Source organism: Scyliorhinus canicula, chromosome 9 (genome assembly GCF_902713615.1).
Source record: "Scyliorhinus canicula chromosome 9, sScyCan1.1, whole genome shotgun sequence".
In the NCBI taxonomy this organism is placed as follows: Eukaryota; Metazoa; Chordata; class Chondrichthyes; order Carcharhiniformes; family Scyliorhinidae; genus Scyliorhinus; species Scyliorhinus canicula.
Genome location: NC_052154.1, coordinates 118,644,382 through 118,672,308, shown reverse-complemented (window position 1 = coordinate 118,672,308; position 27,927 = coordinate 118,644,382). Strand labels below are relative to the sequence as shown.

The 27,927-nt window shown below is 46.8% G+C and overlaps 1 protein-coding gene across 2 annotated transcripts in view; it reads right to left on the bottom strand.

The window, feature by feature from the left end:
- LOC119971632 (N-acetyl-beta-glucosaminyl-glycoprotein 4-beta-N-acetylgalactosaminyltransferase 1-like) overlaps nt 1-27,927 on the bottom strand; it is a 1,002,314-nt gene that overhangs the window by 64,692 nt on the left and 909,695 nt on the right. For both annotated transcript variants that reach the window (XM_038807455.1, XM_038807457.1), the window contains 3 exons: nt 16,607-16,707; nt 14,818-14,888; nt 10,010-11,351 (listed from right to left, as the gene is read on the bottom strand). In XM_038807455.1, coding sequence (XP_038663383.1) covers nt 10,010-11,351; nt 14,818-14,888; nt 16,607-16,707 — 1,514 coding nt within the window. The remainder of the gene's footprint in view (nt 1-10,009; nt 11,352-14,817; nt 14,889-16,606; nt 16,708-27,927) is intronic.

The following is a 27,927-nucleotide window of genomic DNA, read 5'->3' as shown; positions in this document are numbered from 1 at the left end:
CCGCCTCACAAGCAATCATGTGCCAGAACCACAGTGGTGCCCCTGAGCATGGCCCAGTCACAGCTGGCCATGGCTGGGAATGTCGGCGGCATTGCCCAGGCGCTGGCCAACGTGGCACAGATACAGAGGGAGGTGGCCCAGTGCCAGAGGGAGATGGTGCAGTCACTGGCTGATGTGACACAAACCCAGAAGGTGGTGGCTCAGTCAATGGGTGATGTGACGCACTCCGAGACAGAGATGGTCCGCTCTGTGCTCCATGACCGTGAGCATGGTGAGACCAGATGCGCGCCTCAGGGGTTAGCTCTGCTCGCACCCCAGACCCATGGAGTCACCCAGGGGCCATCGGCATCCCGAGGGAGAAGGAGGTGATTGGGCCCGTGCCAGTGACTTCCGCAGAGGAGGTACCTGAACACCGCAGCACTTTGGACTCCCCCATCCTGCCCCTGGCGCATCTGGTGAGCAGCGGGCAGAACAGGGTGGCACCACCTGGGATGCCAGAGCAGCAGCCAGGCCCTTCCAGGCCCAGATGCCCCAGAAGACACCTGCCAATGGGGCACCCATTTTGTCGGGACCACTCTGCAGAACCAGTGGCCGAGGTGGATGGTCAGTGGGGTGTGCAGCAATATGTCTGCCTTGCAGGCCATGGTAATGGCGGTCAGTGACAGGACATGCCCCCAGTCCCAGTTCAACCCAGCCACTGGGCCTGTTCCCCCATCACCTCCCTGGCCCTGGCAGCGCCCCTCTCACCCCAGCCAGCACGGCCAGGCAGCCCACAGTCGTACCTCTCTGTACCCTACTTCCTCATCAGCCACAACGCCGTTTTCACAATTTTTAAAAGCACAAGTGAACCTCGCCGTCGGGAACTCGGCCCATCAGAGGTGGAGAATCGCGGAGGCCCCGGAGATTACCGGGTTGGGCCCGCTAATGATATGCAAACAGGGTTTACTGTATGTGCGTTCCGGACCGCATTGACGCCGCTGTTGAGGCGATGGAGAATTGCGATTTGGCGTCAAATGGGTGCCCGCTGCGATTTTGGCGTTGGAATCTAATCTCCGCCCTATTGCGTTTCACGATTTCGGCATCAGCAAACAGAGAAGCCTGCCCAAGCAGTGGGTGTGGGGAAAAATGGGAACGTTGGGGGCATTAGCAGGTGTTTAGTTTGCGAATGCAAGCAGATGGAGATGTTGTGAAGCATCCCATTACGCTTGGAGGAGAGGCATTACAACTGTCAAAAATGAAGGATTGTTACTGCTGCAATAAAAATGATGTAGTTAATTACAAAATTGTTGCCGTGCAGAAGGTGACTTTATGGCATGGGGCGGGATTCTCCGTTGCTCAATGTCGATATCGTAATTGCTGATCGGGCGGAGAATCAACTCCAACGCTGAAATTGGGGCCGCCGCCGGTTTCACACCGGTCAGCCATACATCGCCCCCTCCAAAATGGCGTCATCTGTTTGCGCAGTGTTGTAGCGTCATCAGCTGGCTCTCCTACAATGCTCCACCCCCGATGGGCTGACTCCCCGGCGCCAGCGGGAGCCAGGACAAAGGAAGGCCAACGGACACATAGGAACCGCCCAGCGATCAGGGAACAGCTCCAGTATTGGAGAAATCGATCCAAACGATTGGGACCAGGTCCGGGGGTCTGCCCAAAAGGGCGCGAAACCCTGGGGACTATAAAACAGAGTCCCCAAGTTCAATTCAACCTTCTTGGCAGCTCTCAAAGAACTCTTGACCGTGACTCTCAACAAGGAGAGACCTGCCTAGCAGCTGCACCAACCAAGTAAGTCTCCAGTCAATGCACGCTACGAGATAGGCGCTCCTAGCTACTAGTCCACACCAGCTTTAAACCCACAGACTCAGAACCGGACAAAGGCCATTGTTCCTCTGACCTGGTGGGCCATTTGAAAGCTAAGTACAGGCCTATAGTTATAGTGATATTCTAGTAAGTAGAGTTTTATGCATGAGTAGTGATTGACTGTGTGTATAATAAATGTGTTTTGATTTGAAACTTACTAACTGGTGTATTGAGTTATTGATCAGCACTTGGCTTTGAACCTCGTGGTGGTATCAGAAAGATACCTGGCGACTCTAGAGCAAAGGTTATTAAACAGAGCAATTAAGTGTAAAAACACAATTAGCAAAAGAACCTGATGAAAAGCTTAGAAAAACAGAGTGAGAACTGATTGTAGCGATATAGCACGAGGTCAAGTCATAGTGTAATTTATTAGTTGGATAGAATATTGATTAATGTACTACAGGTTCAGTATTATTAGTTTACTATCTGTTACTCAGTAAAGTGTGCGAATCAAATCAAAGTTAGTAGTGTAAAATAAATTTGTTTTGATTCAAACATCTTATTTTTATATTCTTTGTCAACACTACATATCTGGCTATATTGGAGGAAAAGGCAAGGAATTTAACATCCACCACATTCTCGGGCAGCGCATTCCATGCCTGAAGCACTCGTTGCGTGAAAAAGCTTTTTCTCCGATCGCTTTTGAATCCTCTATCAATTATTTTAAACCTGTGCCCTATCGTTTGCAATCCTTTCAAGTACTACTCTCTATCTGCTCTGTCCAGACCCCTCATGATTTTCAATACCTCTATCATATCTCCACTCAGCCGTCTCTTCATCAAGGGAAACAGTTCTAACTTCTCCAATCATGACTGAAGTTCCGCATCCCTGGACCCATTCTCGTGAATCTTTTCTGCACTCTCTCCAATGCCTTTGCATCCCACCTAAAGTGTGGTGCCTGAATTGGCGCACTATTCAAGCTATCGCCAAACTGGTGACAATACAAGTTCAGCTTAACTTCCTCGCTCTTGTTCTCTCCCTATTAATAAAGCCCAGGATACCAAATGCCTTATTAACAACTCTCTCAACCTGTCTCACCGCCTTCAATGAGTTACGTACATATAGACACAGAGAAAATAGTAGCAGGAGGAGACCATTCGGCCCTTTGAGCCTGCTCCGCCATTCATTATGATCATGGCTGATTATCCAACTCAGTATCCTGCTCCTGCTTTCCCCCCCCTATCCATTGCTTCATTTAGCCCCAAAAGCTATATCTAACTCCTTCTTGAATGCATACAATGTTTTGAGCTCAACTGCATTCTGTGATAGCGAATTCCTCAGACTCACAACCCTGTGGGTGAAGAAATGTCTCCTCATCTCAGTCATAAATCATATACCCCGCATCCTCAGACAATAGTCATAGAATATACAGTGCAGAAGGAGGCCATTCGGCCCATCAAGTCTGCATCGACCCACCCAAGCCCCCACTTCCAACCCATCCCAGTAACCCAATAACCCCTCCTAACCTTTTTGGTCACTATGGACAATTTATCATGGCGAATCCACCTAACCTGCATGTCTTTGGACTGTGGGAGGAAACCGGAGCACCCGGAGGAAACCCACGCAGACACGGGGAGAACGCGCAGACTCCGCACAGACAGTGACCCAGCGGGGATTCGAACCTGGGACCCTGGTGCTGTGAAGCCACAGTGCTATCCACTTGTGCTACCGTGCTGTCCCTGTCATGGACTCCCCTGCCATTGGGAACATCCTTCCTGCATCTACACTGTCCAGTCCTGTTAGAATTATATAGGTTTTTATGAGATCCCCTCTCAGTCTTTAAACTCTAGTGAATATAATCCTAACTGGCACAGTCTCTCCTCATACGTCACCATCCCAGGAATCAGTCTGGTAAACTTTTGCTTCATTCCCACTATAGTGAGAACATGCTTCCTCAGAAAAGGAGACCAAAACTGCACACAATATTCCAATTATGCTATCACCAAGGCCCTGTATAATTGCAGCAAGACATTCCTGCTACTGTACTCACATCCTCCCACTTTGAAGGCCAACATACTATTTTTGCCTTCTTCACTGCCAGCTGCACCTGCATGCTTGCTTTCAGTGACTGGTGTACAAGGATACCCAAGACTCGCTGCACATTCCTCTCTCTCAATCTATAGCCATTCAGATAATAATCTGCCTTCCTATTTTTGCTGCCAAAATGGTCAGCCTCACATTTATCCACATTATACTGCATCTGCCATACAATTGCCCACTCACTCAACTTGTCTAGATCACACTGAAGCATCTCCACCTCCTCCTCACAACTCACACTCCAACCCAGCTTTGTGATTGTAGAGATATAGCACTGTGGTGAGCCACGTATGGCTGTTGTGGAAGCTGTGCGGCACTGGAGGGATTACCTGGCTGGCAGGAGATTCACTCTCCTCAAAGACCAACGGTCGGTTGCCTTCATGTTCAACAACACACAGCGGGGCAAAATGAAGAACATCAAGATTTTGTGGTGGAGAATCGAGCTCTCCACCTATAACTACGACATCTTGTATCATCCTGGGAATCTCAATGAGCCCCCAGATGCCCTGTCCCGTGGCACCTGCGCCAACGCGCAGGCTGAATGGTTACGGGCTATCCACAACGACCTCTGTCACCCGGGGGTCACCCGGCTTCTCCACTATGTCAAGGCCCGCAACCTGCCCTATTCCACAGAGGAGATCAAGGCCATGACCAGGGACTGCCAAGTCTGTGCGGAGTGCAAGTCGCACTTCTATCGGCCAGACAAGGCCCACCTGGTGAAGGCTTCCCACCCTTTTGATCGCCTCAGTATGGATTTCAAAGGACCACTCCCCTCCACTGATTGTTACGTGTACTTTCTCAACTTTGTTGATGAGTACTCACTGATGCACGATCAATCACTACTGAAGCGAGATTGTAGTCCAATTGAAGGCTTTAATGAACAAGTAGTTACCCCAACTGCTCCGGTACAGAATGACTGCTGTGGGTGAAACACAGACTCTTATGCTCCGCCTGCTGGGCGGAACCAGTAGGCAGGTTCTACTACACACACTACAGGATAAGGTACATCCCACCTAGGTACCGCAATACCCCTAATATAGCCTACCACACTCACTTTTTCCTTTCACCATCCCATGCCCTGACATGGCTTCTGCCACAGTGATCAAGGACCCTACGCAGCATCTTCACCCTGTTCGGTTTCCCCACTTATATTCAAAGCGATCAGGGATCCTCATTTATGAGCGATGAGCTGCATCAGTACCTGCTCAGTAAGGGCATTGCCTCGAGCAGGACTATCAGCTACAACCCCCGGGGAAAAGGGCAGGTGGAGAGGGAGAATGCTATGGTCTGGAAGGCCGTCCTTCTGGCCCTACGGTCTAGAAGTCTCCCAGTTGCCCGCTGGCAGGAGGTCCTCCCTGATGTGCTCCACTCCATCCGGTCACTGTTGTATACTGCCACCAACAAGACTCCTCACGACCATCTATTTGTCTTTCCCAGGACGTTGATCTCCAGGATCTCGCTTCCTGCCTGGTTCACGACTCCTGGGCCGGTACTCCTCCGGAAGCACTTGAGGAGCCATAAGGCCGATCCCTTGGTCGAGAGGGTTCACGTCCTCCATGCGAACCCTCAGTACGCATACGTGACACACCGCGACGGGCGGCAGGGCACAGTCTCCCTCAGGGACATGGCCCCCGTGGGTACCCCCGCGCCCACCATCACCTCACCGCTTCCTTCTTCCTCCCCATCTACCCCATCAACTCATCCGGGGTCCATTAGCATCGCCCCTGCACTATCACCCTGTCCGGGACCCTGTTGTGAGGACGACGAGCTCCCGGAGTCGAAGGTCGCGACGCCAGCGCATACACTGCGATGTTCACAGTGGACAATACACCCCGCTGTGAGACTGAACCTGTGAGTCCACTTCACCCCCACCGGACTTTTTTTTTAACAGGGGGTGAATGTGGTGATCCACGTATGGCTGTTGTATATATTAATGTATTTACTCACTTTTTTTGTTGTTGTGTTGATGTTGTTGTTGGCTCCGCCCCTCTGAGAAGGTATATAACCCATCGATCCGGGACAGCCTCTCAGTGTAGGAGGAGCTACTGATGGGCACATTCTAGCTGATTAAAACTACAGTTCTTGTTAACTACCATTTCGACTGGATTGATTGGAATCAATTACCTCATCTAAATCTTTTATATATATTGTAATAAGCTGGGGATCCAGCACTGATCCATGTGATACCCCACTAGTCACTGCCTGCCATTTGGAAAAACACCCTTTTAATTTAGTTAATTCAATTATCTCTAATTTCCCTTGCAAGCCATTGTTTGATCACCTTTCCCATTTTATTTTTGTGCCAGACAGGAATGAACAAGTGCTGCAGTTCACCCATGCGCTCTTTGAATGTCTTCCAGTGTCACTCCACCATCATCCCTTTAAGTATCGTTTCCTAATTCAGTATAGCCAATACGCACTTCACACCATTGTAGGTTCCTTTATTTAGATTAAGGACTCTCGTCTCAGAATCAACTACGTCACTCTCCATCTTGATGAAGAATACTCTCACATTATGGTCGCTCATCCCCAAGGGCCTCATATAACGAAACTGTCAATTATTTATTTCTCATTACACAATATCCAGCCCAGGATGGCCTGTTCTCTCGTTGGTTCCTCAACGTATTGGTCCAGAAAACTATCCTGTACACACTGCAGAAATTCTTCCGTCTACAGTATTGTTACTAATTTGATTTGCTCAATCTATATGCAGATTAAAGTCACCCATAATTACAGATTCCTTGATTGCACAAGTCTCTAATTTTCTGTTTAATGTAATTCCCAATACCACCACTACAGTTTGAGGGTCTATATACAATCTCCACTAACATATTTTGCCCCTTGGTGTTTCTCAGCTCTACCCATCCATATTCTATATCATCTGAGCTAACATCCTTCCTCACTATTACATTAATTTCCTCTTTTACCAGCAATAATTCAAAATGATTCAAAAACAGCTTCTTCCCCGCTGTTACCAGACTCCTAAACGACCCTCTTACGGAGTGACCTGATTAATACTACACTTCTGTATGCTTCACCCGATGCTGGTGTCTATGTATTTACATTGTGTACCTTGTGCTGCCCTATTATGTATTTTCTTTTTATTTTATTTTCATGTACTTAATGATCTGTTTTAGCTGCTCACAGAAAAATAATTTCCACTGTACCTCGGTACAAGTGACAATAAACAAATCCAATCCAATGCAACCCCACCACCTGTTCCTTTTTGTCTGTCCTTCCTCAATACTGAATACCCCAGGATGTTCAGTTCCCATCCCTGGCCACCCTGCAGCAATATCGCCATAGTCTTGACTATACCATATCTCTTTACATCTATTTGTGCCATTAATTCATCCACTTTATTGCAAACGCTCAATGCATTAAGGCACAAGGCCCTAATGCTTGTCTTTTTAATATTCCTTGTCCCATTCCAATTATATTTCATTGTGGCCTTGTTTGATCAAGGCCCTTGCCTCCTCTGCCTCTTGCTTTTCTTATTCCCCTTTCTGTCTTTTGTTTTTGTCCTTGATTCGCCCTCCTCTGACTGATTGCGTAGGTTACCACCCCCCTGCCATTTTAGTTTAAGCCTCCCCAACCATTCTAGTAAATTCTCCCCCTTGGACATCAGTACACGTCCTGCCCAGTAGAGGTATCCCTCGCAGGTCCGGTTGTCTCAGCTCCTGGAAGGTGTGTGAAGGCCCCGAGCCTCGCTCTGCATTTATCAGCTGTCCCAGTAGAAGTGTCCCTTGTAGCTCCGGCTGTCTCCTCTCCCAGAAGGTGTGTGAAGGCCCCGAGCTTGGCTCTGTATTTATCAATTGCCCCAGTAGAGGTGTCCCTTGCAGGTGTGGCTGTCTCCGATCCTGGAAGGTGTGTGAAGTCCCCAAGCCTCGCTCTATATTTATCAGTATCAACAGTAGAGGTGTCTGGCGAAGATAGCCAGACACAGTAGAGATGTCTGGCTGTCTTCGCTCACGGATGTGAGTCAGTAAATCTATGACCAACATCATCATGTAAAGTAGGTGGGTAATTAGCCACAATCCACGTGGATCTGTAGGCATCTCTCTCTATTAGGAACCACTTTTGTAGGCCACAAATGAGCTAAACCGAGTTAGTAAAAATAAATTTTGTTTATGCATACTAATTATATGAACAATATACATCAGATCCATACTTGGCCGACTTTATACAGATCTTAACTAAGGGCTCTCCACAGTCTTATCGGGGGAGCTTGTATTTGTGGGGAGACTGATTGCTCCAACCCTGTAGGCCTTGTAATAACAACCACCCTGCATCAAGCACGGGGAAGACAATGGGTAAAGTTTCATATCTATCTCAGCTGAAATGGGAATTGAACCTGCACTGTTGATGTTACTCTGAACCACACACAGCAGTCATCTAGCCAAATGAGCTAACTTTGGAGACTAGCATGGAGCACCAGAAAGATTTGTAGCCTAATAGGTCTTGTCGTGAACCTGTCTTTTGTGACCATACCCAAATCTTGGAGTGGGAAGATGAACACAGAGCCTCCTGGCTCAGAGGCAAGAGTGCTACCAACTGGACCACAGGACCTCCAGTGCTCCCCATTGACTGTCTTCAAATAGTCCATCTCCCCTTTCAGGGTTGTCTTGAAGTGTTATCTGCATTTCAGGAATAGCCATCCACCCCAGTTGGCAAGCAGTTGCATTCAAATGAGGTTTAACCACAAAACATTGATTGATCATCCCACCAACATCGTTGGGCAAACGAACGAGACACCCTATCCAGAATCTGTTATGTGCTATATATCGAAATTGGCCCTCATGAGCCTCTGTGCATCGTACACTCACTTACCCAAAGAAAAGATTGGAGAATTAAATCTCCTCTCAATTTGTCCTTTCAAATTATTAAATTTTCTTTGTTTTTGTTTCAGCAACAATTGCTGAAGGCATCATCAGAGGGAGGTTGAGCAGAGGCAGTTTGAAAACATTGCACCATTTAGTGTGAGATAGCTGGACAAACATACACAGTTCACATTGACACTGTCTCAAGCTAATATTTGCATCTCTGCTGATGCTTAAAGGAAGTGATCTAATAATATCATCAGCACTTTCCGGCTAAACTGTTGGCTGGCGTCCATCTGCCATTTAAACATCGTAGTCCACAGCACCTTGTTTCAGGTAAACACGTGTATTTCTTTTTTTGTTTCAAATGGGTTACTGCAAATAAAAGGCTTCCTGGCCAGGAGTCAGATTGCTATGCTTGTTTGTGGCCAGCTGACCTGTCACCCCAAGGCTGATAATTACAACTAGCACAAACATGTAAGAGTGCATTTCCTCTGGTCTTCTCCTGAGAAGCTGCCATTAACTACGACACCACCACATCAGAGACGTGGCAGCAGAGGAGAAGAATGCCAGAAGGAACTTACCCCATGGGATGGAGTTCGTCATTGTCTTTCACCTCTCTACCCTTCACTAACATCATTATACCGGCAGCATATGTTTTACGAGTGTTCAATGACCCAGCTAGTGATTAGATGATACATTCCGAGGTGTTGGAGGTTGGTGGAAAAGAGCTGGGAAAAGGGCTATAACTGCTGGAATTGTAGGATTCCTGGGCAGAAAGCTCAGGCTCACTCATCATACAGCAGTGCCGGTAGAACAGGTGGAACCTTTCCACTTCTGCACATCACCCATGCAACCCAACAGGATTTGGAATAAATCTGCCCTTTCATCTCTCGGAGGCTGGAAATAATATAAACTGACACTTATTCACCATTCCTAGAGCATCAATCCATGTGTACACGATTTGCCTCAACAGTGAGATCATTTACATTATTGTGCCTGGAGGCCAGAGAAACACAGGAAAATTACCAGAATTAAGGTTCATTTTTAGCAGAAACACCAGGTTAGTTCCACGTTATTATTTGACAATCTGAAAATGGATCAATGCTGGGAGAAAGAAAAGGTTTCCAGGCCCATCATGGTGAGACTCCTCACGGGAGATTCGGAGGGGTCACCAAAAGTCAATCTTTTTCCGGCGGGCCCAGGCGGTCTCGGTGGTGGGTGGAGCTGGAAAGTCCAGCCCTTACTTTCTGAAACAAAATTATTACATAAGAATATAGTCTGAAAATACTCACCCTCCATTTTTCTCATTCAGCTTCTCCATGTACTGCGCTAGGACATCCACCACCTCATTCTCGCTTAGCTGCAGATTGCCTGAGACATTACACCTGAGATCATTCCAGTCCGACCGCAGGAGCTCAAAGTCCATGGAACTGACGCTGAATGTCCGTTGCCAGTTTATTGACTCCTCTATCCAACCTCTCTGCATCTCAGTATCCTCATAACTGTAATCGGACAGTCCGTCATCGGTAACCTCAAACTGGTCTGTGTACGTTTGCTGGGATTCACTCAGGTCATCAGTCTTCCAGTACGGCATCTCTTCAGCATCATTTCCAGCAGCAATGCCTGTTGATTTCAGCTCCTGTTCTTCTTTGCGAAGCATGGCTTCTTCCTTACCCAAAACGTCCTCCTTCATGTGGTGATTGCGAGGTGTCACAACAATGCTGTGTCTGTTTTTGTCACCTTTATGCTGCTCCAAATTTCTGTGCAGTGGCTTCCAGTTCCTACTCACCTTCTGAGTTGTTGACCTACGAAAAGCATCATTGTTGATCTCTTGCGCTTCTCCCTCCTTTGAGGTGTTGCTACTTAACCAAAACATTTTATTTGTGAGGTACAGTGTTGTCTTTTTCCCCTTTGTAATAGAAGCCATGTTCCTCTCTCCATTTTTGGGGCTCAGGTCTTGCAGTTCAGCATTCTTTACACTGCTATGGAGGTACACTCCAGGGAACAAATCCTTGGCCTTCTCTGCGTGCCGTGTCTTTTTCTTCTTTTCCTGGGGTCTTGTCACATAGATTTTGTTCTGCAGCTTCCTGGGCTCACTGAGGCTTTTTTTGTGTATCCCTGCATGCGCAGAGTTACTTAAAAACTGTTTGGTTTTGCTGGGAATGAGTGGAATAGGAATTTGTGGCTGCAAGTTGAACAAGCTACCTGTACCGGGCTTGGACAGAGCTGTCTGGTTCGCCGGCTTTTTATTCAACTCTTCTGGGGTGAACTTGGTCCAGGTAAGGGACCTGCTTTGCCTATTGTTTAGCTTGCGAAAGAGGTCCATTTCCTGACTGTTGTAGGTAGCAGCTGATGAGGGCACATTACCTTCCTGAGGAATTGGATCTAAGGCTTTTTGTTGCGATTTCACAATGTGGTTCTCCTCGGACATGGGCTTTCTCTTGCGGCTGAATGGGTTGCTGTCAAGGTAATTCCTCTTGTCCACTACTGATGGCAGAAGCCTCCTCTTTGCAGCCGCCTGGTCCTGGGTGAGACTGCTATTTTCAGGTTCTTTAATGTTGCTCTTGCTCCATGCTACCTGACTCTTGCCGAGTATGGATTCGGTGTCTACTCCTTCTGATTCTTCCGGGAAATCTGTAAAGCCCAAAGTAGGGGGGGGGTACAGAATAACTATTTGTCAGCGACAGAGCAATAAAACAATATAAAAGAGCTGGCCCATAAATTCACTTGTACCTGTTTTCAGATATGGGATATGTGATTTGCATTCACGCTGCCTCCTCAGTTGAATGATTTGAATGAGCAGCTAAAGGTGACCTATGCTACTGACTGCACGCTCAACAGGGGGTCTAACAACATTTTAGTTAGCATGCCTTCAGCTCTTAAAGGCAGTCTGCCCTCTTAAAGGGAAGCTGAACTGCAATCATGGAGATTGCTGCTGAAAGTCAGTACTGCAATTAGAAAAGTGGCTAATGGGTTCAGAGAGGGCTCTTATGTTCACAGATATAAATTTGGAGACTTTAGTCATGGAGGGCAATGGGAGGAGGGATTTCGTCAGAATCTACACAGAAACAACTTCAGAAGGGAATGGGACTAAGTAGCCAGGGAAGTGAACCCCAGGAGTGTGGACCTATCCCCACAATCTCTCATGATCTGTACATCTTTGGACACCAAGTGGCAATTTAGCATGGCCAATCCACCTAACCTGCACATCTTTGGACTGTGGGAGGAAACTGGAGCACCCGGAAGAAATCCACTCAAACATGGGAAGAGCGTGCAAACTCCACAGTCACCCAAGGTTGGAATCAAATCCAGGTCCCTGGCATTCTGAGGCAGCAGTGTTGAACACTGTGCTGCCCTTACATGCTCTCACCATTGCCAGTCCATCTTTTTTTTCAATAAATTTAGAATGCCCAATTAATTTTTTCCGATTAAGGGGCAATTTAGCATGGCCAATCCACCTACCCTGCACATCTTTTGGGTTGTGGGGACGAAACCCACGCAACATGGGGAGAATGTGCAAACTCCACACGGACAGTGACCCAGAGCCGGGATCGAACCTGGGACCTGGGTGCCGTGATTTCCAGTGCATCTTGTTGTTGCCTGTCAACCTACCAGCCCAAATTGCTGTTGCAACTGCCGAGACATCTACAGTCTCCCTGCTGAAAGCCAGGAGCCTTCCATCAGTCATGCTGAAGCCAACTGGTAACTCAAGTATAGGCAAAGACACTCACAAAACAAGCACTAAGGGAATGTGCAAAGGTAAATAGGACATTTTTATTTGTACAAACGCACATGTTTTGCGGTAAAGATGTTCTGGAGAGTTTACTGTTCGTGACTTTTATTGCAGGATCTTGGCCCGGAAGATGCTGTAATGGGGTATCCCAGATGGATGTTAAGATAAGGATCCGTGCCGAGCCCTGGTGTTAAGGGGCCTAATTGATTGGCCTCTCTCTTTCAGGTGTTAAATCATGCAGCCCTTTTCCATCCAATTGCATCTCAAAACACTAGGCCGGATTTGACCGCTGACTTCGGGAGCGCTGTGTCGGGAGCAGATAGTGGTCCCAAGCCCATCCTTGGTGGCAGCAAGGCCCATGTGGCAATATTCTTGAAGGTGGTCTCTGTGCTTGCCATCCTGTTAAAGATGGTGAGAGAACGTCCGATGCTGCCGGTGCCAAATCAGAGACAAGTCAGTTCGAGAGCCTTGGCAGCCTCACCAAGAGAAGTGGGCACGGCTGAGACAGGTTGGCAACCTTGAGGGGACCCAAAATGTAGGCACCCTCAGAGGGGCAAAATTAAATTCATAAATCTGTGGCCACACCGGTAGGGCCCTCGGATGGTGGGGGGGAACTGTTCCAGATGCACTGTTGGGCTGCGGTTTCTGTATGCAGCACCCTCTTTCGGTACACACTGAACCCAGCGGCCACACGGTTACGACAGGGAGGCCATCTCCAATAGGCTGTTGGCCTCAGCTTATGGAGCGGGGCCGGCTCCACCGCCAGCAAAGAAACAGTGAATGCTCTAAATCAATATGCAAATAGGTTGCCTGCCGCTGTGATAAGGGCAGCTATCGTTTCCAAGGCCACGGCAGGAAATATTCCAATGGTTGGAATGTGTGGGAGTGCCATGTCACACAATTCCCCGCTATTTTCCAGGACCTGTATCATCAAGCCCGCCTTGAGGGGACAGGGAAAATTCAGCTCATTATTTCTCACCTATTTATTTTATTGATTATAAGGTAGAAAAGAAAAATCCTTTGAACCAGAGAACATTTTGAAATTCATTGTATTCTGGGAATAGATTAAATCAATATAATTTTTTTATTTTTAAAACATTTAAAAAAAAATAAATTCAGAGTACCCAATTATTTTGTCCAATTAAGGGGCAATTTGGATTTGCCAATCCACCTATCCTGCACATCTTTGGGTTGTGGGGGTGAAACCCACGCAGACACGGGGAGAGTGTGTAAACTCCACACGGACAGTGACCCAGGGCCGAGATTCGAACCTGGGTCCTCAGCGCCGTAGGCAGCAATGCTAACCACTGTGCCACCGTGCTGCCCAAGTCAATATAATTTTAAGGGGCTGAGACACAAGGTTGTTGAGCATGCTTCAGCTTTTTTATAATTAGCGACCAACAAATGTTGGTGAGGGTGTGGTTTCACCATAATGGCAATTTGCCCTGCAAATATCCATTTTTATTTATTTTCCCTTTCTGGTGGATTTTGGAGCTTAACCAGATGAGACTTTAAAAAAAAACTCGCCAGTAAACATGTTCCCTTTCGTCACAGAATCATAGCATGGTTTCAGTCGCAGAAGGATTAATTCACCTCGATCCACTCGTCCACATTTTCTTCACAGTTTTACAATTGCTTCTCTTTAGGTTCTCATATAATTCCCCTTTGAAAGCCACAACTGAATCTGCCTCCCATCACACTTTCAGTTGGTGATTTCCAGACCCTAATTACTTGCTGTGTAAGAAATAATTTCCTCATGTTGCTGTTGGTTCTTTTTTGCATCCTCTAACTGAAGCAGAAGATTCAATATAACACCTTTGCTTTTCTACTCTATGCATCTATTTAAGCCCAGGATCCCACAAACCCTCTGCAACAATTTTCTCAACCTGCCCTGCCACCAACAATTTAATTTTGAGTCGCTTCAGAAATGGTCGGTGTGGGATTTGCATATGTCTCTCCAGTGCAAGTGTTTGGACTTCAGAGCTGAAGTATAATGTTGGGGTATTGTAGAGGCACCTCCATTCTTTATTTGATCATTGCTGGACCAGGTTGGGCATGCATGATGTTGATATACGTTACCAGCAAAGGAAATGAGTTTGTAAACTCAACATTGCTCTCTGCTCAGGAGTAGACCAAAGAAACATGTCTAGCGTTCCTTGCTTTTATTTCCATGTTCGCTAAGATAAGTACAATGAGGGAGAAAGGAACAGGAGGATGTGTGGACAGGGTGAGATGAAGTAAGGTGGGAGGAGGCTTGTGTGGATCATAAACACCAGCATGGTCCTGTTGGGCCGAATTGCCTGTTTTTATTCTACGTAATTCTATGTAACAGGAGAAACCGACTGATTGACTGGCCAACACTCTTACCCTCTGGGTTATCAAACAAGAAGGGCTTGCTCTCCTCCTCGTCCATCTTCATATACTTGTAGAATCCAAATCTATCAGAAAGAAAGGACAGAAATTTCAAAGTAGACCGTGGATATGAGTTGAATGACAAAGCTTCAGTGGCTTCTGATGGCTATTCAATTGTGCAAAAAAAAATTCAAGGAATTGATCCCAAAAGTACCAATACCTTTTGTGGCATGGATAAGTACGGAGGAAGTTTGATCCAAGGAGTGATATTCTAATTACTTTCTCATCTGTCTCTCCCACAGTATACTCATGTAGCTTCATTTACTCTCAGAACTTTCCATTGTTATATGAGAGCTGTTAATATGTTGTTGAGAGAATTACACTCAGCGAATTGAGTAAGTATAATTACAGATGGGAGACAAATTCATCCACCATGTTACAGAAATTAAAGACTAAATACTATCGCCTATTATCTCATTAGCTATCCTGATACTGCTGTTTATTAATAACAAGATTATAATGCAAATAACATACAGGTGGGAAAACGAGAGATATGCAAATGTATTTAACCATCACTCTGTCCCAAAGTGAAAATCTCACACGTCTTTAACTGTAAAATTTAATCTGCATCATCTTAATCTGCGGACATGCTTAAATTATGTTCTAAGTCCTCTTCGAACACAACATTTTTAGTTGCAGGGTTTAAGTAAAGATGATATACTGATATTGTGGTATTCAGAAAATTGTGTGAAGTGAGCCCCTCAATATGCTTTATGCATTTAGTATGTATTTGTTTACTGTGTATACCATAGATAAACAGATCTGGCTGTCACTGTTTGCAAAGTCTGATTGGTATAGAAGCAATATTATTGCTTGCATTGTAAACCTTAATAACCAACACATGCACATCATAATACAAAGAAGTCACTGGAGGGAAATAATGACAATTGTTATTTTTAACAAACAGATTTATAAGCCTTGGCATTCCAAAATGCCCTCCAAATCCGGAATAGGGGCCAGAAAGGTAACATGGAATGTGTTCCACAGCATCGCAGCCTTCCTGCTATTTTTTTTGGGCCAACTTTATGAGGAACGAAAATTATGTATACTAAATTCATACATATAATGGAAACATGGCTGCCATTGTACTTATTCTATTTTTGCTGTTTGAATCAGGCATCCAGGGTTCTGTGACGAGTGGAGGAGGGGGCACAGCTAAAACATCATAATAGAGAATCACTACATTTAGCCCTTTGAGTCTGCACTGACTCCTCGAAAGACCACACGACCTAGGCCCATGCCCCCACCCTATCCCCATAACCCAGTAACCGCAACTAACCTTTTGAACACTTAGAGGCAATTTAGCATGGCCAATCCACCTAACCTGCACATCTTTGGACTGTGGGAGGAAACCAGAGCACCCAGAGGAAACCCACGCAAACACAGGGAAGAACGTGCAAACTCCACACAGACAGTCACCCAAGCTGGAATCGAACCCAGATCCCTGGTGCTGTGAGGCAGCAGTGAATTTATTAAGTGATATCAGATTGTCATGATTCAAACAGCACAGAAATAGTCCAACTAAGATATTGTGCACACAATATTTTATGTAGTTAAAGCAAGACAGCTCGGGTTTGCTAACAACGTAAAGTCCAGTTCAGGAGATTAATCTTCAACTTTGCCTCAAGGCCAAACAATTCTTCCAATTCAAAGCCTCACACCAAATACAAGCTTTTTCATTTCATTGATGTCTCAAACTAATGTCTCTGAGATTCTATTTTTAAACTTTACTTTGGGTTCTTACTTTTCCAAATACAAAGGGCTTTCCCGGTAGAAACACTTATTTTCCGTTTCCATGTGAGTGAGCCTGGTGAAGTCATTTGGGTAGACAAAGGACAAGTAGACCTGTAAGAGCACACAAACAATATGGTAAGTACTGTGTGACTCCGAGCCGGGGTCAGTTCTGAAAATGTACACATTTCAAAAAGTGACGGTCTGGCTTTGAAAACATTCTGGCCGTGAAATTCTGCAAGGCCCTCCTACAGTAATGTTGGTGGAGTTTTCCCTGAAAATGGTTGTAGGTTTGGTTCTTTCAGATCTCTGGCAAATCGTGTACACATGGATAAGAAGAGTCTCTGGGAAATTTCAGGGCCATTTTCTCTTCTGAGTATACTTATAATTAGGGTGCTCTTTTAATTGACATCAATGTCAATTTTTTCCTCAACTTTCCTGCCCCTTCCCTGTTCCCAAAGGTCCACCTCAACATGAGCAACAGCAATTTTCTGTTACATAGAAGGAAAGAACTGTATTTCTGTCGCACCTTTCAGAGCCTCAAGATGGCCAAATGCAAAATGAAACAATGACTACATAGTCTGTTCTTATGATTGACCAAAAAGGGTTATGATAAAGATAAATAGCGATAGATTGCCTAAGAGGCAGGAATAAGGAGCACAATTGAACTTCATCACAAAATGGATTCAACAGGAAGTTGGGATAAAACTATTATTTATTATGCGGTTATTGTGTAGAATTCCTTTTCTTTGCAACAGACTCCGTAAATTATTTTTAAAAAGGAATTATATGCTTTCTTGAAAACCGTAAATATCAAGGGGCATGGAAGTGAACAGGGGACTGGAATTTAGTCCAAATGGGTAAAAAGTACCAGTACAGACTTTGTGGGCCGAAGAGTTGTGAGACATATGACTGTGACAATTAAACTCCTGTGTGGTCAGGACTGGATCTCCGTGCCTTAAGCCTTTAAGTTCTCTCAAGTCAGAATGAGTTCGCACTCGGTGAGGTCTCTAATTGGGTCCAGTTCTTCAGCTGCTTTATTGCACAAGAGACTGAGCTCAGCAAACATTGAGGATGATAAAACCACTTGGAAAATTAAGTTTAACTTCTCTATGCAAATTGTTACAAAAAGTAAAACCAGAAGTGCACTAACCCACTCGAAGCGAGACTTACTAAATGTAGAAATATTGATTTGCCCTGCTATGTCTTACCAACATTATAGAGAGCTTGGGCTGAATTCTCCGATTCTGGGGCTATGTTGCCGGCTTGGGATCGGTGGCATTTTAGGCCAGAAAAACTGGCTCAAACCTGCCACCGATTTCCCATTTTGGTAGCAGGGGGCTAGCAGGACGGCAGCTAGAGCACCCGACTCTCTACCTGCTGTTACGCCCCGGAGAATTGCCAGGTCCGTGGCCGCGCATACGCCAGCAACGGCCTGCAGCGACAGCGCCGTGCTACAGGGTGGACGCAGCCCACGGACCCGGCCCGTGAAATAGTCCTCTTCTTCGGCCGGCTCGCGCACCCTGGACCACCACCACACAGTTCCCCCAGCCCCTGATAAAGTCCGCTCTGACCACGGGTCCACCCTACCCAGTCTGTGACGGCGCAGGACTGAGTCCGCAGCCACCACGCTGAGTACCCGACGGATGAGACCGTGAGAGACCCACGCCGTCGGGAACTCGGCCGGTCAGGGCAGTGCATCGGGGGGCGGGTCACACAGGGGTGAGATGACCGAAACTGTGGCTTATCACAAGGCTAAGACAACCACTGTCATGGGCAATAGCAGAAGGATACCGCCATTACATCGCAAAATTAGTTCCTGCCAGGAATGAATGGAACATTCACACCTCAGTCAACATCGAGCCAGGTTCCCCTCGCCATGGGGAGAGGATCATATATACATCGCAAAATTATTTAACAGTAAAATAATTAGCTATGTCCAGACTGTCCTATCTAAACTAGGGCATGGAATAAATTGAGGTTAAGTGCTGCTAAACACCAGACAACTCAGCAGAATGGCAACAGGATCTGTGTCTGCGATAGTGTGAAATGAATCATCATAAAAATAAACGAGATCGAACAGCGGACACTACAGTCAGGAGAGGAAAGACAGAGACCAGTCATCTTCAGATCCAGGCCTGCACCAGCAATGAGCAGCTAGGTGGGCGATTTACACTTCAGTCAAATTGGAGAGGAGTTTATACCGCAGGGTATTGTTGATACCAGTAAAATCAGAGCGAGAGTTGTACTGGGGGATTTTGTGAGTTTGATAAATGAATGAATTCAAGGTTGAGCAACACCCTGTGTCTCCTTGTAATTCTTGGAGTCCAAAAACTACTGTAAGTGAAGGGGGGGAGCGATCGGAATAGAATCTCTTATAGACCCAAAGAAAAACTAATTAATATTTGGTGAAGATGCAGATCTGCAATGTTCGATTTTTCCACATGTACTATACATGACCGGCCCCCTGGTGGCCTGGAAAGCATCAGTAACCCCCCTGCTCCAATAGCTCTGGCAGCAGCCCTCCCCTGCATCTCACCCTTACAGGTTTGTACCAATGCCAAAGAGTTGGTCACTCTTATTGGGAGAGTGGGCAAATTGACTTTTTAAAAAAAGAATGTTGTTGATTATTTTTGAATGCCGTGAATTTGAATGCTGTGAATACGGGCGTCAGAACGGGCGGAGCGGGTCCGCGCATGCGCACCATGGCCGGTGCAAGTCCGCGCATACGTGCCATGGCGGAGCCCGACAGGTACCCGGCACGGAGGAACATAGGCTCCCCCCCTGGGATTAGCCCTCCGGCCGATCGGTAGGCCCCGATCGCCGGCCTGGCCACTGTGGCGGCTCTCCTGGAGTTGGATCCCCTCTCCTCCACACCAGGACGGTCCCCACAGCATGAACGCCGAGGTCCCGCCGGGTAGGACCCCACGCGAACAACGCCAGCGGGACTTGGCAGGCACTCGGCCCGTCGAGAGCGGAGAATCTCTGGGGGGGGGGGGGGGGGGGGGGCAATGTTGAGCGGCCCCCGACCAGCACCTCGGTCGGAGAATCCCGCCCATGCTGTTAGGTGAATTGGACATTCTGAATTCTCCCTTAGTGTACCCGAACAGGTGCCGCACTGTGACGACTAGGGGATTTTCACATTTATTGCAGTGTTAATGTAAGCCTACTTGTGACAATAATAAAGATTATTATTATTATTTTCAGAGCAAATTATTGAATGTGGATTGGCCTGAAGCCGCCTCTTAATAAAAATATGCCTTTTTAAAGCTTGGTAGTTACAGAGCATCAACCAGGCAGAAGAGCTGTGTAATTGTAATGTTGGTGGTGGAGATATGCACCTTGAGTGGCTTCTTCACTTGATTATTTTTCCAACCTTCTGTTGCTTTACTGAGTTTGTGATGCCTGAATTGATTTTTAAAGAACTCCTCTTCAAAGACGTGCAGACATGTGCTCCATCAGGGTGCTAGATGCCTCTTGTGTGAGTAGACATTGTGAACAAATAGCAGAGTATCTCTTGGCACCACTGGTGAGGCAGGATTTATGGCAGGATTCAAACAAAGTCTATTTACAAGCAGCATCTATTTAAAACAGTGCACAACATCAAACTCTCTGGACTGTTTATTTTAGAAGAGTTTCGACAAAACACAGCAAATGGAACTTACTGGTAAAAGTACAACAATTTTAGCAAGTGCAGCAAGATGTAGTAAATGGAGATCATTATTTACAAATGGTGTAATATATATTGCGTATTGTAAAATCAATCTCAGTCAGACAGGCTCGTGCTGTCCAGGATTGATGGGGGAATGATCAAATCATCTCAATTCAGACTGAGAATGTTACTGTCACTATAACGACCACTGTTTGGGCATCCTTGAAAACATGAAGAAAGAACTCCGATTTGGACTGACAGGGACTAATAGGAACAATTAACCACCTTCAGACAAAGCCTCTTCTTCAAAAGTATATTTAGGAGCTCAGGTCAGGTTCCTGTTTGCAAAATTGCCACAGAATGTTGAACCATCACACCTTGGTTGATTTTCTTCATCGCATTTTGGCCACTGTTATCATTGAGAGGGTGCAGAGGCAACAATACTTAACAGCTTTGGAATTGTTTCCTTTGAAGATGATTAGAGCTGGAGGCGATCTAACTTCAAGATTAGGATGGCAAAACACAAAACCATGGTAGGCAAACTGTTAACTATATTTACATGAACTAAGTGTTAGGATAACAGGATAGGAATGTGAGGTGAAAACTGAGTTATAAAGAATGGGATTCTCTGGTTCCGCAGTCGCGTGTGTCTCGGCAGCGCGCCATTCACTGCCGACGGGATTCTCTCTTCCCATTGCTTGTCAATGGAATTTCCAAAGAGTATGATTCAGTTGAACGGTGGAACAGGTTTGAGGGGCTGAATGGCTAACAACTGTTCTATGTTCCTTCCTATGTTCCCAGAAGATGTTATACAACCTTTTTAAAAATAAATTTAGAGTACCCAATTATTTTTTTTCCCAATTGAGGGGGAATTTAGCGTGGCCAATCCGCCTAACCTGCACATCCTTGGGTTGTGGGGGTGAGACCCATGCAGACATGGGGAGAATGTGCAAACTTCACATGGACAGTGACCCAGGGCCGGGATTCGAACCCAGGTCCCCAGTGCTACAGTCCCAGAGCTAACCACTGTGCCTTGGTTTCGGTTGGAGAGACCAACGAGCCCTCCAGCCTCTCAGGCAGGCCCACGATCCGAAGATTCTGCCGCTGTGACCTGCTCTCCAGGTTCTCCACTTTGGCTCTCAGCCCTATATTACTGTTCTCCAACTTCACCAGCTCCTCTTCCAGTGAGGCGAGAGCAGCACGGTATCATAGTGGTTAGCACAGTTGCTTCACAGCTCCAGGGTCCCAGGTTTGATTCCCGGCTTGGGTCATTGTGCGGAGTCTGCACGTTCTTCCAGTGTCTGCGTGGGTTTCCTCCGGGTGCTCCGGTTTCCTCCCACAGTCCAAAGATGTGCAGGTTAGGTCAATTGGCCATGATAAATTGCCCTTAGTGTTCAAAAGGCTGGGTGGGGTTTCTGTGTTATTGGGAGGGTCGGGGTATGGGCTTGGATAGCATGCTCTTTCTAAGGACTGGTGCAGACTCAATGGGCCGAATGGCCTCCTTCTACATTTAAAAAAAAATTCTATGAGTTGGTCACTGTGCCACGACATGCCTCCTCCATCCCATTCAACACCTCACCATGCTCCCACACCATCTCTGAGATCCTTCCAAGAGCCTCCTTCATCAGGGCTAGCACATCTTCCACCGACTGTTTGAGAGTTCACAACATCTCCTTCCCATGCCGCGAAAAAATGCTTCGCAAACTGCCGCTCAAACTCCACCACCATCACCTTGGGCAGTGTATCCACTGTAAAGTGCGCAGTCCATCCGATGACCTACCTCTCACCATCTTTCCTCCCTCAGAACTCTGCACCATGTCCGGGTCCGCAGGCGGATTAGCGCTTGCTCCTTTTTGTGCTGCATTTTTTTATTGCGATTTCAACATCCTCTAAAAAACCATGACTTTATTGGAGACGGTTCTCGTGAAAGTTCCCTCCAAAGCTGGGTGAAATGGGCTAAAAAAACAAGATCTCTAGCAGGAGCAATCCAATGTGCGACCCCCACCTACATGCCGCCACTGGAAGTCCCACCCTTGCCTCAATTAAAGCTCCACTTATTGACCACTTCAGGGCCGCTTCCCACCGAGCATCAATTTTTAGGTTGGCAGCAGGAGCTCTGGGGCGGGCTTCTCCATCTAGCCAGCCCCGTTTTCCTGTGTGGCACTCCCCTGCTGGCAGCGGGATTCTCCATTGCCGCAGCCAGCGAATGGGATTGCCCATTGTGGGTTGCCCCACGCCATCAAGAAACTCGCAGGCGTGAGTGCGCTGCCGGTAGTGCGGAAGATCCTGCCGACGGAGAATCCCGCAGCTGGTGTTTAGGGGAAGCACTCCCTCCCCTCTACAATTCAGGCCCGATAGCCACAGGACCTCCCTCTGCCACAGTCTCTCCAACAATGCCCCAATCCCACACTGTCCACCCCCTAAGGCCTCCTCTAATCTCCCCACCCTGAGACTCCCAAAACTTACCTTTTCCTGGGATCCTGGGACATAAGGGGCTGGATTCTCTATTATTGGGACTATGTCCCCACTCCGGTGTCAAAACAGTGGAGTTTCATGGCAGAAAAACTGGCGTAAAAGGACCACAAATTCCTAGCCATGCAGGGGGCTAGCAGGGACCCGACGTAGCTCATGCAGCTTTTGCTGCAGATATGGGCGCCCGCACTTACGGGTTGGAGCCCACGCATGCGCACAACAGACGCCTCTAGTGGCCGCGCCGTGCTCCATGGCAGACTCGGAACGCGGAGCTGGACTATAAAAATACACCCCCCCCCTCCACCCCCAAATCGGCCGCGCGCCCGACCCTGTCCACCCACACAAACACACAAACATTACCCGGCCACATATAAGGCACCCCCTGCCCTCCGTTCGGCCCGCCACATTCTGCCACACGCAGGGCAGGTGGTGCTTAAAGGGCCAAACAGATGACCTGTTTGGAGCTTTTGGGCTCCTCCAATACCTCGACTTCGCCTCTGTACTTTCCCGATGAAGTCTCATCCTGAACCTTCTCCACTTTAATTGGTGACAAGCATGACTTTCCAGGCAGGTTTGATCTCTCCATCCCAAAATCCCTCAGGACATCCCTTCAGTCTTCACTTCCCCTTGCAACCAATTGATTTTTAAATACAGCACAGCTTTACTATCAACTCCCTGTTTGGACGACACTTTCTCTTTGACTATTTTTTAACCTTGGTAGCATTAAGGAATGTCTATCTCAGACTGCTCAAGTGTCCACATGAGCATCTGCTGTCATACTATAACATTACAGCAATCACTGTGAGAATTCAGAACCCCAGGTCTGATTGCTTTTAATGACTCAGCATTAAGCATTGCAGTGATCTTGAAAAGGTTGCTTTAATTATGAGGGATCATTTGGCTTCATTACCCTTTTTAGCAGCACACTGCCAGAGGGGGGCAGTGATGAACTGTAAGACGGAGAATTAATTAGTTACAACTTCAATGGCAGCGAACATCTCGCCAACTACAGTGATTAATCCTCCCAGCCTTGCTGCAAAACACCAGCACTCTTGTCACCATTTAAAAGAAGATAAAATCATTAGTTAAATGGAAGTATTCAAAAATTTGAATATATTAGAAAACACTGAGGTGTGGTTGTTGGAAGACTGTACCAGCTGGGACCCACAAAGCTGCAGGAAGGAGAGGGATGTCACACTTTCTTTTTGGCTCTATCCATATTTGGTGTCTGTATTTATCCATTTGAGCTCCATGATGGAATAAATTCTGAGTAACACTTTTCAATAAGGTTTGTTCAATTTACAGATAACGGATCCAGGACATTTTGCTTTGGACCCAAAACCCACGCTTTAAAACAGTAAAACTGATGTCGTGCATAGCTAAACTTACTAGTGAGTTATTGTGATATTGTTTGACTGTGATACAATTTAAAGGAAATGTTTATTTTCGGAATAATGATAAGATCTATATTGCTGACATGATCTGATGGCTCACATGTGGGGGAAGTTGAGCTCTGTAAAACCATTCATGCATAAAACCCTAGTACACACGTTTTACACTACAGATTTCTTTTTTTAAAACTTTAAACTCCCACAGTGCAAACCTCAGTGCAGTCCTGAAGAAGTGTTGCACTGTTGGTGGTTCCATCCTTCATATGAGATCCAGACTTTGTCTGCCCCCTCAGGTGGACATGGAAGATCCATTTGAATCATTTCAAAGAAAGGGAGGGGAATATCCCCAGTGTTCTGATCACTTGCTATACCCCAATCAATGTCACTAAAACATGGGGTCATTGCTGTTTGTGGGATCTTGCAGTGCATAAATGTATATTCCATTTCATATAAAAGTACTTAATATAAAGGCTGCAAAGCTGCTGGGCATGCTGAGGTCATGCAAGGAGATATATAAATGCAAGTCTTTCTTGTTTTCAAATTGAAGACTATGATCATTGAGTGCCATTCAGTACCTGTAATGTGGTGGAGTGAGTGGCCTACATTTTGATGCTGTGTCCCTATTCCACATGGTGAATTAAATGTGATGCGGGAAAGCACTTACAGCATCGAACAACTGTACACCAGGTGTGTGCAGGCCTTAGTAAAGCCATCAAACAATGTTAATGGGGCCACTACCCCGCAAAACATACTTGGGGCCTAACCTGGTTTAAGGTGGGAATTGACCTTTTTCACGCCAATGGGCGTGACTATGTGCTCATTATCGATTACTTTTCGAACTACCCGGAAGTGGTGAAACTGTCCCACCTCACATCAAGGACAGTCATCAAGGCCTGCAAGGAATCGTTTGCCAGGCATGGTATTCCGCTCACTATCATGAGCGACGACGGTCCCTGCTTCCACAACCAAGAGTGGTCCAACTTCGCAAAGCTGTATCAGTTCAAGTCCATTACCTCCAGCCCGCATTACCCGCAATCTAACGGGAAGGTAGAAAAAGGGGTGCATATCGTGAAGCAATTTCTCTGCAAGGCTGCGGACTCAACTTCTGACTTTAACCTTGCACTGTTGGCGTACAGGGCAACCCCTCTGTCCACCTGTATGTCTCCAGCAGAACTCCTTATGAATCGTGACCTGCGGACAACTGTTCTGGCCATTCATTTACGAGACCTGGATCACCTCCCAGTGCTGCAAAAAGTGCATCAACTCAGAAACTGGCAAAAGCTGACATATGGGGCGGAATTCTTTCCTCCCCACTCCAGGTGGGAGAATCGCTGGGGCGCCGCGCGAGTCCCGCCATGCTGCCCTGGCACCCGCACGCGATTCTCCCACCCCCCCCAAACCAGCGTGGCGAGATTCACAGCTGGCCGCTGGGAGAATCGCCGCTCGACGTTTGTAACGGGCGAGCGGCGATTCTCCGGCCCGAATGGGCCGAGCAGCCTGCCCAACACAACAGGTTTCCCCCGGCGCTGTCCACACCTGGTCGCTGCCAGCGGGAACAGCGCGGGAATGCTGGGGGGGGCGGCCTGTGGGGGGTTGAGGGGGGTTCTTGCCCTGGGGGGGGAGGGTGCTCAAAAGGGGTCTGGCCCGCATTCGGTGCCCACTGATCAGCGGACCAGCCTCTCTGAAGGAGGACCTCCTTACCTCCGCCACCCCACAAGATCCATCCGACATCTTCTTGTAGGGCGGCCGCGGGGAGGACGGGTGACGTCATTTACGTGGCGCCGCTCCTAGCCCCCCCGGGGTGGGAGAATAGGGGGCTGGGAGCGGGCTCCGACGCCGGAGTGAAACACTCCGGTTTTCACTCCGGCGTCGGGACTTAGTCTCCCGATGGGACTATTGCGCCTCTGATGCTCATGCTACTGATTTGTCTGTGTTCTCTCCGGAAGATGCTGTTCGCATCAAGTTACCAGAGATTGGATTTGTAGACATTTCTTTTGTACATATTGTTCTGTATCTACACGCTGGACACCTTACATGTACATATGCATTCACTCGCTGTAAATAGTTATATCTGTATATATGTTGCATATGCTCTAAGCAACCACAAAATTGTCTAAGTTTAAGTTTCGTGTCTGCTTTACAGTCTTACTGCATCCAGTTGCAGTCCGTGTTACCCCAGGGTCAATAACACGACAGAGGGCATTAGCTATGAGAAGAGGTTGAATAAACTTGGTTTGTTCTCATTGGAATGAAGGAGGTTGAGGGGCGACCTGACAGAGGTCTACAAAATTATGTGGGGCATAGACAGAGTGGATAGTCAGAGACTTTTTCCCCAGGGTAGAGGGGTCAATTACTAGGGGGCATAAGTTTAAGGTGCGAGGGTCAAGGTATAGAGGAGATATACGAGCCAGATTTTTTACACAGAGGGTAGTGGGTGCCTGGAACTCACTGCCGGAGAAGGTGGTGGAAGCAGGGACGATAGTGACATTTAAGGGGCATCTTGACAAATACATGAATAGGATGGGAATAGAGGGATACGGACCCCGGAAGTGTGCAAGATTTTAGTTTAGACGGGCAGCATGGTCGGCCCAGGCTTGGAGGGTCGAAGGGCCTGTTCCTGTGCTGTACTTTTCTTTGTTCTTAGCTACAGTCTGTGAGTGTTCACTTAAAACAGGCTTTTTGATAAGCCCCTTCAACCAAAAATTAACATTTTACAAATGTTAAATACCTGGGAGGGGGAAGGTGGTGGTTGGGGGTGGCCTGGTTAATTTTTTTCAAGATTCTCCCATTCATTTGTTGTCATTTTGACGGTCATGTATTATATGACGTTGGGGGCTCTCTCTCTCTCTCTCCCAAACACACCACACAATCTCACAGACACAGACTGGAATTTTCCAGCCATTAACGCCGGCAGGATCTTCCTGTCCTGCCGACGGCGCACCCCTTCTGCGGGTTTCCCGGTGATGAGGGGTGAATTCAATGCAAAACCCCGACGACGACTGGCCAATGGCGGGCTGCCTCCTCTGCTGTGAAACACGCTGTGGGTTGCGTGGAAAATCCCACCCACACTCTATGTCACGTGTGCACACTCTTGCTCACACACATACATACAGATGTAGTTATTCAGACATCATTTTTCAGGTGGTTTCAAAGCCAGATCACTCTTGCCAGCTTAAAATGAAAACAACAGACTGTTTAGAAAGTAGGCATTTTCTGAGGAATAAGAAGGCACAGCTAATTGTGCAAAAATTTACTCCTACCTGATCCATGTTGCATAAACTAAAGCACGCACACTAGGTCCACATTCTAATCAGCAGTTTTCAAAATATTACTTTAAATATTATTCTTATGCGCATGAGGTCTTTCCATGTTTTCTTCATGGATAATTATACAAAATGCAATGTTTTAATCAAAAGTGCAAATTATAATTTATTTCAAGAGTGGCACCTTACTTACAAATATCAAATAATAATCTCTACCATCTGTTTAGGATGCAGCTGTTTATAATGAGGACCAAGAAATGTAAAGCTGAGGAAAAGATTGAATTAATTTGTATCTTTCCACCGTGCTTTGCCAATAGCTCTGGCACAGTACCTACTGTTCCAAAAAACTCCAACCCAACTAAATATATTCAAATTCGACATACTTAGTCAGGACCCCTACCGCTCTAAATTTGCATAATGTAAGACAGCTTCCGGAATGTGTCAAGCTAGTACATTTGATAAAGAAGAAAACGCTTCTTAAATATAAGGGGACGGCACAGTGGCACAGTGGTTTGCACTGCTGCCTCACAGCACCAGGGACCCAGGTTCAATTCTG